This window comes from Schistocerca cancellata, chromosome 6 (assembly GCF_023864275.1).
Source record: "Schistocerca cancellata isolate TAMUIC-IGC-003103 chromosome 6, iqSchCanc2.1, whole genome shotgun sequence".
Classification (NCBI taxonomy): Eukaryota; Metazoa; Arthropoda; class Insecta; order Orthoptera; family Acrididae; genus Schistocerca; species Schistocerca cancellata.
Window position 1 is genome coordinate 487585168 of NC_064631.1, and position 19968 is coordinate 487605135.

The window sequence follows — 19968 nt, forward strand, 5'->3', positions numbered from 1 at the left end:
CGTGAGCGGAAGACGGCCTAACGGTGTGCGGGACCGTAGCCCAGCTTCATGGAGACGGTTGCGAATGGTCCTCGCCGATACCCCAGGAGCAACAGTGTCCCTAATTTGCTGGGAAGTGGCGGTGCGGTCCCCTACGGCACTGCGTAGGATCCTACGGTCTTGGCGTGCATCCGTGCGTCGCTGCGGTCCGGTCCCAGGTCGACGGGCACGTGCACCTTCCGCCGACCACTGGCGACAACATCGATGTACTGTGGAGATCTCACGCCCCACGTGTTGAGCAATTCGGCGGTACGTCCACCCGGCCTCCCGCATGCCCACTATACGCCCTCGCTCAAAGTCCGTCAACTGCACATACGGTTCACGTCCACGCTGTCGCGGCATGCTACCAGTGTTAAAGACTGCGATGGAGCTCCGTATGCCACGGCAAACTGGCTGACACTGACGGCGGCGGTGCACAAATGCTGCGCAGCTAGCGCCATTCGACGGCCAACACCGCGGTTCCTGGTGTGTCCGCTGTGCCGTGCGTGTGATCATTGCTTGTACAGCCCTCTCGCAGTGTCCGGAGCAAGTATGGTGGGTCTGACACACCGGTGTCAATGTGTTCTTTTTTCCATTTCCAGGAGTGTATTTGGTTTTTATAAATTGGTCTTCTTCCAAAACACAATTTTTCCTCCTCTCTCATGGCCAGCCGCACGCATTTCCCCAAATGTCAGCACCTATGAGTCATCTTCTATGAGCTTCACTTTAAATTTACTCATTTTTCTTGCCATGACCTTGCTAGCATTATAAAATCCTTAAAAAATATTTAATCTGGGGCTGATATGTAATTACAAAATAAATAAATAAATAAATAAACAAATAAATACACATAATAAATCAATCATTTGATTAGGGCTGCTTTCCCAACAGGTTGAAATATGTGGAAGTTCAACCTATCCACAAAAAGGGGAGACAAGATGAGATAGGAAATTTCTTCCCAGTATCGATGTTATCAATTATTCCTAAAATATTAGAGTGAAAAGTGTGTAATCAATTAGAAAAATATAACAAAAACATAACATTATTCTTAATAATCAACATGGATTTAAGTAGGAGTGAAGTACTGCGCATGCTGTTAATGAGCTTGTACGAATGTTTCCTTACCTCACTTATAAGTCGATTACCAAATAGTCGAGCAAGGTGTGGTAGGCACCACACAAAGAACAATGTTCACTCATGGTTAAGGAACACATCTATTTAATGACTATGCAACTACAAAGAAACACACAAAATAGTCTTGAAATTCATAAGTTCTGGACAAAGGCATTCACCAGCATGGTTGGCACTGGAAAAGGGCATGATGCAATAGAAAATGTGGATGCTGAGCAAGGTGGCAGTCTTGTCCTCGAGTTTCACCAGCATGAAAATATTCTGATGTGAGGCATGGAATTAATAGTCTTTGGCAGAAGACACAGCACGAAACACCTTTTTATGCCCAACTGCTTAGCAGGGGTGCGGTGTGGGTGTGTCTAAAAACTTCATGGTATGTGTCGCTATGTGGCATGTCTAAAGCATTGTGGGTGCAAGCTGGAACTGATGCTGATGCCACAGGGATGAAATGGAGACTGGTCATTGCCAAGTTGGTGTGAGTCTCACCACAGACCAAGCTATTGTTCTCTACTGGTAGCCAGTGACCACAGTATGCAGGTACCTCACCACACAATAGGATCAACAGCTTGGGATGGAAGTAACATGCAAAGGGAGAAACTTGTTGCCTTATCAGATGGCCGTTGCAAGCTAGGGACATATGGAACTGCTAAGACAGCTGCATAGCGAAAGGCTGCCACACAGTTTCCACAGTCCACCCCCCCTGCAAGAGCGGAGCTCGGGTGGTGAGTGAAGTGGCAACAGCGAAGGCTGGCACCAGTGGGGGCACATCTTGTACCCAGCGTGAGGATGTGAGCAGTGGCATCGACGTTGCAGCTGATAGTCATCCAATGAGGGCAGACACATGATTTCTGGGTGCCAAGTGTGAAGTTGGCAGGACGAGCAGCTGTTTGTAGCACTGGTCCACTGCAAGATAGCCAGCGGCAGCGCAGTACTGGCAGCCAATGTGAGTGATGAGTAAGTTGCCTGCAGGGGGGATGTCAGGAGCCAGGTCAAATCGCCCTGAGCCTGTGTCCTGTGCTGCGTGTGCAGTGGTGGTCAGGCACTGGGTAGTGTTGTCAGCACAGGACTGTGAAGGCAAGGGTTCAGCATTATTGCTGGTTGGCTGCAAGGAGGGGGTGAGTCTGGTGGCCATGTTTGATAGCTGAAGGCATGTGCGCCACCCACTGTGAGTGTGAATTGCTGGTGCCTATGGTGTGGAGACAGGCAGAGGCAGCTCCAGGGCATGGCTCTGGGAGCTCATGAGCCAATGCTGTTGAGGAAGAGGCAGAGGCTGCGGTGTGGTTCAGCATGGAGCCAGATGTTGATGGCAGCAGGTGTAAATTCGCGGCATCAATGGCGTAGCCGGATGTTGATGGCAGTGGAGGGGAATTTGCAGTGTCTGGCATAAGAGGTACAGAGGCAGGGGCGTGTGCATTCTCTGTGTCAGGGTGGCTTTCACCTGTGCACCTGGCTGGGCTGAGTGCTGTGGAATCGGACAGCAAATAGGCGGGCTTCAACTTATCAATCAAAACACTTTTGGGGTGCCATGGAGTTGTAATGTAAATGTCTTTGAGTACAGTTTGAGAATCTGGTGGGGGCTGGAGTAGTGCAGGCAAAGCGGGGACTGGCAAGTGTTGAAGCAAAGCAAAATGTGTGTGCATGTCATGAGGTTGACATGAATGAATTCCCTGTGTTTGTTGTACGCTGAGGTGGGGCCAAGGAAAAAACGTGCAGTCGTGCAAGATGGCAACAAACTCAGGGATGACATCATCTGCAGGCAGCTGGGCGGCCTCCAGTAAATCACCTGGGACTTGTCGGTGGCAGACATATCAAGGTTGGCCTTGTGAGCAATGTGGAGGCCAAAGAATACCAGGGGCAGGGCAGCAGTTCATCTGCTACTGTCGCAGGCGAGCGTGGCCTTTATGGTATGGTGGAGGCGTTACACCATGCCATTGGCAGCTCGATGTCAGGTTGAAGGTAATTGCCACAGAGGTCTATTAATGCACAAGAAAGGGCAGATGTAAACTGGTATCGATGATCTGTAGTGGCATGGCATGGACAGTTGAAACACGCAATCGACAAGGGACAAATTTGGCGGCTACTGTGGCGGTGGTGATAATGAGTATTGGAGTTGCCTCAGGCCCGCATGTGAACCTGTCCACCATAGTGAGGAGGTAGTGGCAGCCTTCACAGGAAGGAAAGAGGGCCAATGAGGTCCACATGAATGTGGGTGAAGCGAGGACTGATGCCTGGGAAGGTGGCGACAAAGGCTTGTAATGTGGTGGCCAACCTCGGCATGCTGACAGGCGAGGTGAAGGTGCAGGTGCAGCTGAGGCAGTCAGCAACGACATCGACAACTCTAGAGACATGATGTACATCGGTAGTTAATTCAAATATGAATGACAGATGTTGGAACTGGTGTGGGGAGCACTGGTCGCAGTCCTTTGTGAGAGCAAATGTTATGGATTTGTGGTTGGTGAAGACCTCGAAGTGACAGACCTCCACTGATACCCAAAAATATTCAATTGCCTCACAGATGGTGAGGAGCTCTCTGTCATACATGCTCCAGCGTCGTTGAGTGGGAGAGAGCTCATTGGAAAAGAACGCAGGCAGTTGCTAGGGGTCACCAGTGTGCTGCTACAAGATGCACTAGTAACTATCTGGCTGGCACTGACCACGATGGCAAGTGAGGCAGTGGATGAGTAGGGTAGCGTCCGCTGAGTCATGCTTAGCAGCAGAGAAGCAGTCTTCAATTTGCGGCATCCGTGACACCAGCTTGTTCCCCTTTGTTTGGATGCCGTGGAGGGTAGCAGCGAGCAGCTCCTACATAGTAGCAGCATTCCTCATAAGGCAAGAAGTTTAACAAGCTGAGGAAGTGGCGTTGGTCCTTTAATGTCTCTGGGAGCAGCAAAATGAGGATAGCTTGTACCTTTTCGGGCATGGGACATGAGCTGGCAGAGAAGATGGCATGGTCCAAGAATACCACCTCACTGGCACCAAGAACGCACTTTGGTGTGTTGTTGTTGATGCCTGGAGGCATTCAAAAATACTGTGTAGATGCTTGATGTGTTCCTCACGTGTCAAAGAAAACTCGAGTATGTCATTCAAATAGCTGAAATAGTAGGGCAGGTCTCGCGACACGCCATCCAAGAAACTCTGCCACGTTTGGGCAGCATTATGGAGGCCAAAGATCATAATGGTGCTCTCGTACAGTCCGAATGGCGTCCTCAGGTGTGACCGGAATCTGGGTGAAAGCCTTGACACAGTGACTCATGGTGAAAATTGTAGTTCCAGCCAGTGCGTTGTTGTCATTGCATAACAACAACACCAGGTATCTGTCAGGGATGGCGTGGGTGTTTAGCTTCTGGTAATCACCGTATGGGTGCCAGGAGCCATCCTTCTTCTTGACAAGGTGAAGGGTGGATGCCCGTGGGCTCTTCAAAGGATGCAGCAAACCAGTTGTGAGCAGCTCATCAAACTCAGGCTTGGCGACATTGAGTTTGTGCATGGTAGGCAATGTGGCCAACAGAAGACAGGTGGTCTGGAGGGTGGTGCTGATGTAGTGGACAGTTGAATGGCAGATCTCCTGAGGCACGCTGGAAGGGTGTGTGGGAGCAGGAAATTGCGGCACTAGGTCAGCATAGGGACTGGAATAGATCATAAGTTTCACGTCGAAAAAAACAGCGAAACAAGTTGTACACTACATTGATCTACTGGTGTTGCAATCAATGACCTGCAATATCAGGGAGCAAGAGATAAGTGTCTGATGTAGTCCACTATGATAATGGGGTCAGTGACACCAGCGAAGGTAAAGGTCCAATATAGATCCTATTGAAGGATGAGGTCACAGTGGTGTATACCATACATGGTGATGGTGGAGTTGTTTACTGCCATCAGGAAAATAGCTGAGGTGGTGCCAGAGTCTCATACAAGCCACCATAGAAAGATAGACAACTCTGAGCTGATGTCAATCAGAAAAGGCAGGCAGAGCATACATCATGGACAAACAAGCACTGGGAGATCTTGCAACAGCCACAGACACCTAATTCCAGCAGCCATTGGGTTTTGGGTGACAAAAACAGTGGTCCCTGCAGTTCATAGCGCCCGGGCTAAAACACTTCTGTTACCAGCACAGGTCGACTATGTTATGAGAGGTCTTGGCTGGTTGGCTAGGGCTGCAGCAGTGGTTGCAGGCAGGGAGATTAGTTTCTCGTGAACCTGGTCAGCGAGGGAGAGGTCAGCATGTGATGCCACAGCTGTCTGTGCCAGGAGGTGAGCCAATCAGATATTGTATTGGAAGCAATCAGAGACCATGTGTCTCTCTGTCAGGCTTTACAAGTGGCATAGAAACTGCTAGGCTATCCAAATCCTGCATTGCTTGAGGGAAAGGAGGATCTGGACGCACTGCATTACAGACAACGAGATTTGTGTCACATGGCGGCACCGGAGTGTCTTGTAGCAGTCGGTGGTCGAGGGCGATGAAATGCCATCACGGATCTCCATCACATATGACAGCTCAACCTGGCAGATCATCATAGCGACCTTGGTGGCATCTTAGGTTGTGCCAAAGTTGGAGAAGATGGTGTCTACCAGGGAAAACCACAGGCACATTTCCCTCGGATTGAAAGGTATTAGGTGAGCCATAGCATGGCTGGACGAAGTGGTGATGGCATGCAGGGCAACAGGCATTGGTGCATTAAGGCAGGGAGGGATGGCAGCAGGAGGTGGCAGAAGTAGGGGTCGTTGCGGGTATTGACATGGAGTCTGGCACTGGCGGCTGGACTGCTGGCAGTCATGTTGCCATTAGTTGCATGTGCAGGTCTGCCTTGCTTTGTACCAGTTCCACAAGGCGTTTGGTTAGCTCAGTGATGACACGTCATGTGGCACTGGAGCAGCAGCCGAGTATGGCGAGGTGTCAGGTGGGGCAGAAGAGGCATGAAGGGGAAGCTATGGCTGCTAGGTTGAACAAAGGATGGCAAAACACGCAAGAAAAATGGCTCGTGATGTGAAACACTAGTGTTTGTAGCACGAAAATGGAAGCTGCTGACGGTGCGGGCAAGAGTCAAAACAAGCACTAACGGACCGAGGCAGCCAACACTATGCCAAAATAGGAAATTAATTCGATTAAGCCTACTGCCGGGTGACTACTGTAGGATGTTTTTTTATCTAATTTATAAGTCGATTACCAAATAGAAGAGAGAAGCGTGGTAAGCGACACAAAAGGAAAAGTGTTCACTTGCGGTCAAGGAACACACCCAATTTCCGACCATGCAAATACAAAGAAATACACAAAATAATCTCGAAATTCATAAGTTCTGAACAAAGTCACTTTCCAGTTTGTTTGGCACTGGAAAAAGGTACAGTACAGCAGAAAAGGTGGACAGTATTGAAGATGGCAGCCTCATCCCCGAGTTTCACCAGCACAATGATGTTCCAACGCGAGGCATGGAATTAATAGCCACTCGCAGGAGACGTGGTACGAAACACCATTTACCTGCCCAGCTGTATAGCAGGGGAAGAGAGGGCATGGTGCGGGTGCCTCTCGATACTTCGTGACACATGCCGCCACATAGTGTCTGTAATGATGTAGGCGTGGAGCAGGAACTGACGTAGATGCCGCGAAGAGGAGCCGGAGACAGGTCGAGGCTAGGTTGGTGGAAGTCTCACTGTGGACCAGGCTATAGTTCTCTACTGGCAGCTAGTGATTTTAGTATGCAGGTATCTGATCACATGGCAAGATAGACAGCTAGAGACGGAAGTAACACCTGAAGTGAGAAACTCACTGCCTTAGTAGATGGCCGTTATGGGCTAGGGACATACAGAAATGCTATGACAGCTGTGCAGCAAAAGGCCGCCACAAACTGATCACTAATTCAAGCAAATGCCATGCAGTGGGTATCTGGTATCATTTACGACCTCACTAAAGCATTTGATACACTAAACGATAAGCTGCTGCTGCTTCACAAAATGGCTGCTTATGGTTCTCATAGAAAATCTTTAAGCTGGTTTTCATTATATCGCAAAAATAGAAAACAGAGGGTAGTCATACAACAAAAAAAAGAAAAATCTGTTCTAGCTGGAAGAAAATACTAATGAGCACATTAGGCCCCATCAATGATCCTATATTAATGAAAGACACAACATTTAAAGTCATTTCGGACTCAGTCCTGTATGCACACAATTCAACAGCAGAGGTAGGTAGGTTGGTTGGTTGGTTGGTTTGGGGGAGGGGACCAAAAAGTGAGGTCATCGGTCCCACCAGGTTAGGGAAGGATGGGGAAAGAAGATGACCATGCCTTTTCAAAGGAACCAGCCCAGACATGATTTAGGAAAATCACGAGCAATCTAAATCGGGTTGGCCGTACGTGGGTTTGAACCTTCATCCTCCCGAATGCCAGTCCAGTTTACTATTCAACAGAGTGGAGTGCTGTAAACATAATGAACTAGCACAGAACCCTAACAAACTCTTTAATGACTTGAAATTTAAGTGAATAATAATGCTGTGAAATCGAACCTGACAAAAGCACAAACTGCACATTTCAGGACCAAATAAACTGCTGAATATATTTCACAGTTAAATTGCGAGGGCAGACAACTGATCACTACAGACCCTGTTAAATTCCTTAGAGTTGTTATGAACAAAACCTGGCTGTGCACTTGTCACAGGGATTGCTTAATGAAGCAATTAAAACAGATTTGTTTGTGCAATAACAGATCTAAATAATGTAACTGACTTAGTCATTAAGAAAACTGTTTATCAAGCACATTTCATATCAGTTATAAGATGTGGCTTAATTTTTTGAGTGCTGAAAAAGCAAACCACCTCAGAGCATTCGAGCTTCAAGTTGGAATCCCTAAGTATTTAGTTGAGTTAACAGCCTTCAGATTTGTGCGATTTATTGAGTAACCGAAATTTGGCGGATTCCTTTTCATTTTTATATGGATAACCTCACACTTTCCTTTATTCAGGGACAGTTACCATTTTAGCACCATACACATATTTTGTCTAAATCTTTTCCTGTACAGTAAATGACAGCATCATCTCCAAAGGACCAAGAGGGCTACTTGGATTGTCTTCTAAATCATTTATATAAATTAGGAACAGCAGACAGCCAATAACATTTCCTTGGGGAACACTGCACATCACATCTTTTTTACTCCATAATTTTCTGTTGATTATTATATAATGTGACATTTCTGACAGGAAATCATTAATTCAGTCACACAACTGAAGCAATACTCCATTGGCAAGCAATCTGATTAGAAGTCTCTTGTGAGGAATGGTGTCAAAAGCCTTCTGGAAATCTAGAAATATGGATTCAATTTGAGATCCCCTGTCGTAGCACTTATTAATTCACATGAGTAAACAACTAGTTGTGTTCCACAAAAACAATATTTTCTGAATCCTTGCCGACTACATGTCAATAGTCTATTATCTTCAAGGTAATTTATAATGTTTGAACGTAGTACATTTTCCTTAATCCTACTGCAAATCAATGTCAGTGATATTGGTCTGTAATTCACTGGATTACTTGTGCCTCTTTTCCTGCATATTGGTGTGACTTATGCAATATTCCAGTCTTTTGGTACAGATTCTTTGTCAATCGAGCAGTTGTATGTGACTACTAAATATGGAGCTATTGTATCAGCATACTTTAATAGTATCCCAACTGGTGTCTGGACTGGATTGAGTGGTTTAAGCTGCTTCCCTACACTGAGGTTATCTACATCCATGTTACTCATGTTGGCAGCAGATCTTGATTCAAATCTGGAATACTTGTTTCATCTTCGTTGGTGAAGGTATTTTGAAAAACTAAGTTTAATAACTCTGCTTTAGTGACACTGTTGGTTGGGTTGGGTTGTTTTGGGGAAGGAGACCAGACAGCGAGTTCATCAGTCTCATCGGATTAGGGAAGGACGGGGAAGGAAGTTGGCCGTATCCTTTGAAAGGAACCATCCCAGCATTTGCCTGGAGTGATTTAGGGAAATCACGGAAAACCTAAATCAGGATGGCAGGAAGCGGGACTGAACCGTCGTCCTCCCGAATGCGAGTCCAGTGTTTAACCACTGTGCCACCTCGCTCGGCACGACACTGTTGGTAATAGTACCATTGGTAACATGCAGTGAAGGTACTGATCGTGTCTTGCCACTGGCGTAAGTTACATGCAACCAGAATCTCTCTGGATTTTCTGTCAGATTTCGAGAGAAAGTTTCATTGTGGAAGCTATTAAAAAGCATCTTGCATTGAAGGCTGTGCTAAATATCAGTAAAACATCACTAATCTTGGATATTTTTTGTTCCTTTAAGTTTGGCATGCTTTTTTTTAATTGCTTCTACAACAGTGTTGTGGCCAGTTTTGTGTAACAAAGGGGATCAGTACCATCTTTTAGTAATTTATTCCATATAAACCTCTCAATTTTCCCAGGTACTATTTCCCTGAATTTAAGACACATCTGGTCTACACTTACGTAGTTTGGAAGGAGTGTAGACTGCCTCTTAGGAAGGCATCAACTAAATCTATATCTGATGTTTTTAAAGAGATACATTTTGCGTTCACTTTTGGCAGATTTGGATGTTGTGGTGGTTAGTCTCACCACAATGACTTTGTGGTCACTAACCCTGTATCCATCATGAAGCTCCCTATTGGCTCAGGATTATTTGTTGCTAAGAGGTCAACTATATTTTGGCAACCCTTTACACTCTGAGTGGGGTCATGAACTGATTTCTCAAAATAACTTTCAGAGAAAAGATTTAGTACAGCTTCTGATGATGTTTTAAACCTACTACTGGCTGTGAGCACATATTTCCACCCACATATCGAGGGTAGATTGAAATCGCCACCAACAAAGATTGTATGAGTGGGGTACTTATTTGACACAATACTCAAAGTTTTCTCTGAACTCTTCAGCTTCACTAAAAGGAAATTACAATTAATTTATTCATGTTGTCAGGTATACCCATACTAACTCACATGAACTATCTACTTCAATTTCTCTACAAGGTAAACCACTGTCACACCATTAATCTATCCTTCCAGAATACCATTAGGTTCTCTGTAAAAATTTTGGCTGCATTAATACTGATTTGTTGACTGAACCTATAAGTAATAGGTTTAGCAGCATGCTTCTGAACTGCTTCCGTGTCTTCCTTAAATCGAACTTGGTGTGAATCCCAACCACTCAAGCAGCACTCAAGAATGGGTCACATCAGTCTTCTATACTTGGTCTGCTATAGCGGTGAGCTACACTTTCCTGGAATTCCCCAATAAACTGAAATCGATCATTTGCCTTCCTTACAGATGGCCTTATGTGTTAGCTCCATTTCATGTTGCTGTGCAGTGTTACATCTATATATTTATGCAACATAACTGTGTCAAGCAGCACACTGGTAATACTGTGTATGAACCTTACAGGATTGTTTTTAATATTTATTTGAATTAACTTACATTTCCCCATATTTAGAGCAAGCTGCTATCCACTGCACCACCAAGAAATTCTATTGAAATCCTTCTGTATTCTCCAACAGTAACAGTTGAATTTGGTCACCCTATCCATCAGATGGTTCACAGATATAGAGAAAAATAGCAGTCATATCACTCTTCCCTGGGCACTCCTGACATTACGTTTGCCTCTAGGAACACTCACTGTATAGGACTACATACTTCTGCACACCTTGTCTCAGCATGAGCTAGAAATGGCCAAAATGCTAGTCATATAAATATATATTTCAGGAAGTCAGTAGCAATAATTCTTTGTAGTGAAAATTAAATTAATATACTACTTGAAATGTTGATTATGGAAATTTAACTTAAGATGTTCAGTCTGTGAACTAAAAATGTTAAACTCATCTTGATATGATTCTTCTATACTTATCATAAACAATAAAACTGTGTGCTGCAGTCACAGTTCAAAGTGTTTAGACAATGTTGAAATCACAAACAACAACAAAATTGCAGACAACAAAGTGTATTGAAATATCAGTTCTACAGAAGAACATGGACAGTGATATGAACCAAAAAATATGCTGTTAAGTAACACACGTGGAATTCCCTCATATTTACATTAACATGACCGACACATGTACGAGTGAAGAGAGAAAAAACAAGAAATTGTGTCTTGATGAAGGCAGACTCTTCAAAACATACACGATGTTAAATTCCGTGCCTTTCTTGCAGCAATTTGAGGAGTAGGCTACATAGTTGCACTACTGTTCCTCTTCTCACACTTTTTTTCACTATTCACCATTCCAACATTAACAAAGTGTGACAAAACAGTGCAGGAGAACTCATCACAGTCATCCACAAAACACATGTACACATTATCCTATTGTCAAATTAAGGTAAAGGGCAACCCCCGCTACCACTAGAACCTTGCTATAAGTGCTTAGTCAATGACCACTTTGATTCACTAGACTAGAGGGTCACGATATGTGGCACCCATCTAACAAGCTCATGGTAGTAATGAATAAACTATTTTCAAACAAGAATATGAAGAGCTTTAATGCCTTTGGGAAATGAAGTAGCATCTCCTGGAAGTTCTTTCACATTCATTACATTCTATAATTAGAATTGGATTTAAGCTTATTTATGATGAGACACCTACTTTATTAATGTCTCAGAAACAGCCATCTCATCTATGAACTGACTAAGTGGTGCCCTCACAGCCTGACGATTATGAAGCTGCTGGCTCATTGCAACTGATTTCCTCTGTAGGAACAGTATCTCACTGCTGATGCTTCCCAAATCTGACTGGAAGCTCAACAACATTGATTCCATGCGCTGAAATAAAGAAAATACACCTTTCGAGTTTTGCAATACAACATAAAAACAAAGATTTAGGCTAAAGATAAATACTATGTAATATGCAAAGTAAGTGCCTGGTTGTGACATAATCCAACAGAAAAAAAAATTAGGAAATCACAGAAACACATAAGAGGAAGCAAGCTAAATCTGCTGCTTCTCTCATCAGCAATTGTTAGAAAATTACAGTTACATAAAAGTAGTAAAATATATGCACAATTAGTATAGTGATGAAAAAGCGAACTATAGGTCAAGTGAGATATTCATAGTGCATCAGAAGTTCGACATAATACACCAATTACTATGTGGCCACCCAAATAAAAAATGCTCCAATGATTGCGAAAAATACAACATCAAGAATGGATACATGTGACAGAAATGATGAGATTAGTGAAAATACATAGATGTCAGGATTACAGAGACACATCTGATATCCGAGAATTCAGTATAAAATGAAGTGCCTGAAACATAGCAAGTTGATGCTCTTCCACTTGCTATTGTCCTATACATTTTAGTAACCATTTTTCCCTTGCCCTTCAGTTAATTGTACTTAAGCATGTATGGCCTATGAGATATGAACACTCAAAATGATTAATTTCTCATTTACATAGTACTTCATGAGTATGATTAAAATGTTTATTATTTTGGGCAGTATAGGATCAATGAGAAGACTGATCATTTCCACTGTTTTATTATAATCAGTTCACACAACTGACTTCCAGACCGAGTTAGGTACCACCTTACTCACTACTGTTTGTTGTGCAGAACAGGATTTTGGATGGTATTTGTAGTACAAGCAACTGAAACACAAATCCTTGGAGCACCACACAGATTTAATGAATCTATTCTGTTAAAGGAATATGGATTTTTCGGAAAGGATACCAGAAAACACATTTCATTGGATTCAAAAAGTTTGTTCCTTTTCTGATCAACTTTGCTGCACACCATGCATATTTGATCATTCCTGTGAAAGCGAGTGCACTAAACTGATGCAGAATTAAAGAATGTATTTGTACAGCCTGTTCCCTCAAAGTGATGAAATTTAAAAATAAAAGTACACCTTCAGGATTTGTACCCGTACCACCAGCATGGTAACCATTAACATTAGCCGCTGTGCTGCGCCTGCCTGCTTGAAATATTACTAATTTTATGGTGTGGAAGTTAGGCATAAAACAAGCAGACATATTTAATCGGTCTTTAAATATGTCTGCTTGTGTCTGTATATGTGTGGATGGATATGTGTGTGTGTGCGCGAGTGTATACCCGTCCTTTTTTCCCCCTAAGGTAAGTCTTTCCGCTCCCGGGACTGGAATGACTCCTTACCCTCTCCCTTAAAACCCACATCCTTTCGTCTTTCCCTCTCCTTCCCTCTTTCCTGATGAGGCAACAGTTTGTTGTGAAAGCTTGAATTTTGTGTGTATGTTTGTGTTCGTTTGTGTGTCTGTCGACCTGCCAGCACTTTCATTTGGTAAGTCACATCATCTTTGTTTTTAGGTATATTTTTCCTTCGTGGAATGTTTCCTTCTATTATATATATATATATATATATATATATATATATATATATATACCTAAAAACAAAGATGATGTGACTTACCAAATGAAAGTGCTGGCAGGTCGACAGACACACAAACGAACACAAACATACACACAAAATTCAAGCTTTCGCAACAAACTGTTGCCTCATCAGGAAAGAGGGAAGGAGAGGGAAAGACGAAAGGATGTGGGTTTTAAGGGAGAGGGTAAGGAGTTATTCCAGTCCCGGGAGCGGAAAGACTTACCTTAGGGGGAAAAAAGGACGGGTATACACTCGCACACACACACACATATCCATCCACACATATACAGACACAAGCAGACATATTGTGTGTATGTTTGTGTGTCTGTCGACCTGCCAGCACTTTCATTTGGTAAGTCACATCATCTTTGTTTTTAGGTATATTTTTCCTTCGTGGAATGTTTCCTTCTATTATATATATATATATATATATATATATATATATATATATATAATAGAGGGAAACATTCCACGTGGGAAAAATATATTTAAAAAGAAAGATGATGAGACTTACCCAACAAAAGCGCTGGCAGGTCGATAGACACACAAATAAACACAACATGGCAGCTGTTGTGTTTATTTGTGTGTCTATCGACCTGCCAGCGCTTTTGTTGGGTAAGTCTCATCATCTTTCTTTTTATATATACACAAAATTCAAGCTTTCGCAACGAACTGTTGCCTCATCAGGAAAGAGGGAAGGAGAGGGAAAGACGAAAGGATGTGAGTTTTAAGGGAGAGGGTAAGGAGTCATTCCAGTCCCGGGAGCAGAAAGACTTACCTTAGGGGGAAAAAAGGACGGGTACACACTCGCACACACACACACATATCCATCCACACATATACAGACACAAGCAGACATATTTAAAGACAAAGAGTTTGGGCAGAGATGTCAGTCGAGGCAGAAGTGCAGAGGCAAAGATGTTGTTGAATGACAGGTGAAGTATGAGTGGCGGCAACTTGAAATTAGCGGAGATTGAGGCCTGGTGGATAACGGGAAGAGAGGATATATTGAAGAGCAAGTTCCCATCTCCGGAGTTCGGATAGGTTGGTGTTAGTAGGTAGTATCCAGATAACCCGGACGGTGTAACACTGCGCCAAGATGTGCTGGTCGTGCACCAAGGCATGTTTAGCCACAGGGTGATCCTCATTACCAACAAACACTGTCTGCCTGTGTCCATTCATGCGAATGGACAGTTTGTTGCTGGTCATTCCCACATAGAATGCATCACAGTGTAGGCAGGTCAGTTGGTAGATCACGTGGGTGCTTTCACACGTGGCTCTGCCTTTGATTGTGTACACCTTCCGGGTTACGGGACTGGAGTAGGTGGCGGTGGGAGGGTGCATGGGACAGGTTTTACACCGGGGGCGGTTACAAGGGTAGGAGCCAGAGGGTAGGGAAGGTGGTTTGGGGATTTCATAGGGATGAACTAAGAGGTTACGAAGGTTAGGTGGACGGCGGAAAGACACTCTTGGTGGAGTGGGGAGGATTTCATGAAGGATGGATCTCATTTCAGGGCAGGATTTGAGGAAGTCGTATCCCTGCTGGAGAGCCACATTCAGAATCTGATCCAGTCCCGGAAAGTATCCTGTCACAAGTGGGGCACTTTTGTGGTTCTTCTGTGGGAGGTTCTGGGTTTGAGAGGATGAGGAAGTGGCTCTGGTTATTTGCTTCTGTACTAGGTCGGGAGGGTAGTTGCGGGATGCGAAAGCTGTTGTCAGGTTGTTGGTGTAATGCTTCAGGGATTCCGGACTGGAGCAGATTCGTTTGCCACGAAGACCTAGGCTGTAGGGAAGGGACCGTTTGATGTGGAATGGGTGGCAGCTGTCATAATGGAGGTACTGTTGCTTGTTGGTGGGTTTGATGTGGACGGACGTGTGAAGCTGGCCACTGGACAGGTGAAGGTCAACATCAAGGAAAGTGGCATGGGATTTGGAGTAGGACCAGGTGAATCTGATGGAACCAAAGGAGTTGAGGTTGGAGAGGAAATTCTGGAGTTCTTCTTCACTGTGAGTCCAGATCATGAAGATGTCATCAATAAATCTGTACCAAACTTGGGGTTGGCAGGCCTGGGTAACCAAGAAGGCTTCCTCTAAGCGACCCATGAATAGGTTGGCGTACGAGGGGGCCATCCTGGTACCCATGGCTGTTCCCTTTAATTGTTGGTATGTCTGGTTTTCAAAAGTGAAGAAGTTGTGGGTCAGGATGAAGCTGGCTAAGGTAATGAGGAAAGAGGTTTTAGGTAGGGTGGCAGGCGATCGGCGTGAAAGGAAGTGCTCCATCGCAGCGAGGCCCTGGACGTGCGGGATATTTGTGTATAAGGAAGTGGCATCAATGGTTACAAGGATGGTTTCTGGGGGTAACGGATTGGGTAAGGATTCCAGGCGTTCGAGAAAGTGGTTGGTGTCTTTGATGAAGGATGGGAGACTGCATGTAATGGGTTGAAGGTGTTGATCCACGTAGGCAGAGATACGTTCTGTGGGGGCTTGGTAACCAGCTACAATGGGGCGGCCGGGATGATTGGGTTCGTGAATTTTAGGAAGAAGTCAGAAGGTAGGGGTGCGGGGTGTCGGTGGGGTCAGGAGGTTGATGGAGTCAGGTGAAAGGTTTTGTAGGGGGCCTAAGGTTCTGAGGATTCCTTGAAGCTCTGCCTGGACATCAGGAATGGGATTACCTTGGCAAACTTTGTATGTGGTGTTGTCTGAAAGCTGACGCAGTCCCTCAGCCACATACTCCCGACTATCAAGTACCACGGTCGTGGTCAAGGAATCCTCAGAACCTTAGGCCCCCTACAAAACCTTTCACCTGACTCCATCAACCTCCTGACCCCACCGACACCCCGCACCCCTACCTTCTACCTTCTTCCTAAAATTCACAAACCCAATCATCCCGGCCGCCCCATTGTAGCTGTTTACCAAGCCCCCACAGAACGTATCTCTGCCTACGTGGATCAACACCTTCAACCCATTACATGCAGTCTCCCATCCTTCATCAAAGACACCAACCACTTTCTCGAACGCCTGGAATCCTTACCCAATCCGTTACCCCCAGAAACCATCCTTGTAACCATTGATGCCACTTCCTTATACACAAATATCCCGCACGTCCAGGGCCTCGCTGCGATGGAGCACTTCCTTTCACGCCGATCGCCTGCCACCCTACCTAAAACCTCTTTCCTCATTACCTTAGCCAGCTTCATCCTGACCCACAACTTCTTCACTTTTGAAAACCAGACATACCAACAATTAAAGGGAACAGCCATGGGTACCAGGATGGCCCCCTCGTACGCCAACCTATTCATGGGTCGCTTAGAGGAAGCCTTCTTGGTTACCCAGGCCTGCCAACCCAAAGTTTGGTACAGATTTATTGATGACATCTTCATGATCTGGACTCACAGTGAAGAAGAACTCCAGAATTTCCTCTCCAACCTCAACTCCTTTGGTTCCATCAGATTCACCTGGTCCTACTCCAAATCCCATGCCACTTTCCTTGATGTTGACCTTCACCTGTCCAGTGGCCAGCTTCACACGTCCGTCCACATCAAACCCACCAACAAGCAACAGTACCTCCATTATGACAGCTGCCACCCATTCCACATCAAACGGTCCCTTCCCTACAGCCTAGGTCTTCGTGGCAAACGAATCTGCTCCAGTCCGGAATCCCTGAAGCATTACACCAACAACCTGACAACAGCTTTCGCATCCCGCAACTACCCTCCCGACCTAGTACAGAAGCAAATAACCAGAGCCACTTCCTCATCCTCTCAAACCCAGAACCTCCCACAGAAGAACCACAAAAGTGCCCCACTTGTAACAGGATACTTTCCGGGACTGGATCAGATTCTGAATGTGGCTCTCCAGCAGGGATACGACTTCCTCAAATCCTGCCCTGAAATGAGATCCATCCTTCATGAAATCCTCCCCACTCCACCAAGAGTGTCTTTCCGCCGTCCACCTAACCTTCGTAACCTCTTAGTTCATCCCAATGAAATCCCCAAACCACCTTCCCTACCCTCTGGCTCCTACCCTTGTAACCGCCCCCGGTGTAAAACCTGTCCCATGCACCCTCCCACCGCCACCTACTCCAGTCCCGTAACCCGGAAGGTGTACACAATCAAAGGCAGAGCCACGTGTGAAAGCACCCACGTGATCTACCAACTGACCTGCCTACACTGTGATGCATTCTATGTGGGAATGACCAGCAACAAACTGTCCATTCGCATGAATGGACACAGGAGACAGTGTTTGTTGGTAATGAGGATCACCCTGTGGCTAAACATGCCTTGGTGCACGACCAGCACATCTTGGCGCAGTGTTACACCGTCCGGGTTATCTGGATACTTCCTACTAACACCAACCTATCCGAACTCCGGAGATGGGAACTTGCTCTTCAATATGTCCTCTCTTCCCGTTATCCACCAGGCCTCAATTTCGGCTAATTTCAAGTTGCCGCCACTCATACTTCACCTGTCATTCAACAACATCTTTGCCTCTGCACTTCTGCCTCGACTGACATCTCTGCCCAAACTCTTTGTCTTTAAATATGTCTGCTTGTGTCTGTATATGTGTGGATGGATATGTGTGTGTTGTGCGAGTGTGTACCCGTCCTTTTTTCCCCCTAAGGTAAGTCTTTCTGCTCCCGGGACTGGAATGACTCCTTACCCTCTCCCTTAAAACTCACATCCTTTTGTCTTTCCCTCTCCTTCCCTCTTTCCTGACGAGGCAACCGTTGGTTGCAAAAGCTATAATTTTGTGTGTTTGTTTATGTGTCTATCGACCTGCCAGCGCTTTTGTTTGGTAAGTCTCATCATCTTTCTATATATATATATATATATATATATATATATATATATATATATATATATATATATATATATATATATATATATATATATATATATATATATATATAATAGAAGGAAACATTCCACGAAGGAAAAATATACCTAAAACAATATACCTAAAAACAAAGATGATGTGACTTACCAAATGAAAGTGCTGGCAGGTCGACAGACACACAAACGAACACAAACATACACACAAAATTCAAGCTTTCGCAACAAACTGTTGCCTCATCAGGAAAGAGGGAAGGAGAGGGAAAGACGAAAGGATGTGGGTTTTAAGGGAGAGGGTAAGGAGTCATTCCAGTCCCGGGAGCGGAAAGACTTAACTTATGTGGAAAAAAGGGCGGGTATACACTCGCACACACACACATATCCATCCACACATATACAGACACAAGCAAACATATTTAAAGACAAAGAGTTTGGGCAGAGATGTCAGTCGAGGCAGAAGTGCAGAGGCAAAGACGTTATTGAATGACAGGTGAGGTATGAGTGGCGGCAACTTGAAATTAGCGGAGATTGAGGCCTGGTGGATAACGGGAAGAGAGGATATATTGAAGAGCAAGTTCCCATCTCCGGAGTTCGGATAGGTTGGTGTTAGTAGGAAGTATCCAGATAACCCAGACGGTGTAACACTGCGCCAAGATGTGCTGGTCGTGCACCAAGGCATGTTTAGCCACAGGGTGATCCTCATTACCAACAAACACTGTCTGCCTGTGTCCATTCATGCGAATGGACAGTTTGTTGCTGGTCATTCCCACATAGAATGCATCACAGTGTAGGCAGGTCAGTTGGTAGATCACGTGGGTGCTTTCACACGTGGCTCTGCCTTTGATTGTGTACACCTTCCGGGTTACAGGACTGGAGTAGGTGGTGGTGGGAGGGTGCATGGGACAGGTTGAGGTTGGAGAGGAAATTCTGGAGTTCGTCTTCACTGTGAGTCCAGATCATGAAAATGTTGTCAATAAATCTGTACCCTCAACTCCTTTGGTTCCATCAGATTCACCTGGTCCTACTCTAAATCCCATGCCACTTTCCTTGACGTTGACCTCCACCTGTCCAATGGCCAGCTTCACACGTCCGTCCACATCAAACCCACCAACAAGCAACAGTACCTCCATTATGACAGCTGCCACCCATTCCACATCAAACGGTCCCTTCCCTACAGCCTAGGTCTTCGTGGCAAACGAATCTGCTCCAGTCCGGAATCCTTGAACCATTACACCAACAACTTGAAAACAGCTTTCGCATCCCGTAACTACCCTCCCGACCTGGTACAGAAGCAAATAACCAGAGCCACTTCCTCATCTCCTCAAACCCGGAACCTCCCACAGAAGAACCACAAAAGTGCCCCACTTGTGACAGGATACTTTCCGGGACTGGATCAGATTCTGTATGTGGCTCTCCTGCAGGGATATGACTTCCTCAAATCCTGCCCTGAAATGAGATCAATCCTTCATGAAATCCTTCCCACTCCACCTAGAGTGTCTTTCCCCCATCCACCTAACCTTCGTAACCTCTTAGTTCATCCCTATGAAATCCCCAAACCACCTTCCCTACCCTCTGGCTCCTACCCTTGTAACCGCCCCCGGTGTAAAACCTGTCCCATTCACCCTCCCACCACCACCTACTCCAGTCCTGTA

General features: G+C 45.1%; 1 protein-coding gene across 2 annotated transcripts in view; it reads right to left on the reverse strand.

Annotated features, from left to right (window-relative positions):
- LOC126190873 (vacuolar protein sorting-associated protein 52 homolog) overlaps positions 1-19968 on the reverse strand; it is a 130173-nt gene that overhangs the window by 76149 nt on the left and 34056 nt on the right. For both annotated transcript variants that reach the window (XM_049931472.1, XM_049931473.1), the window contains exon 3: positions 11730-11905. In XM_049931472.1, coding sequence (XP_049787429.1) covers positions 11730-11905 — 176 coding nt within the window. The remainder of the gene's footprint in view (positions 1-11729; positions 11906-19968) is intronic.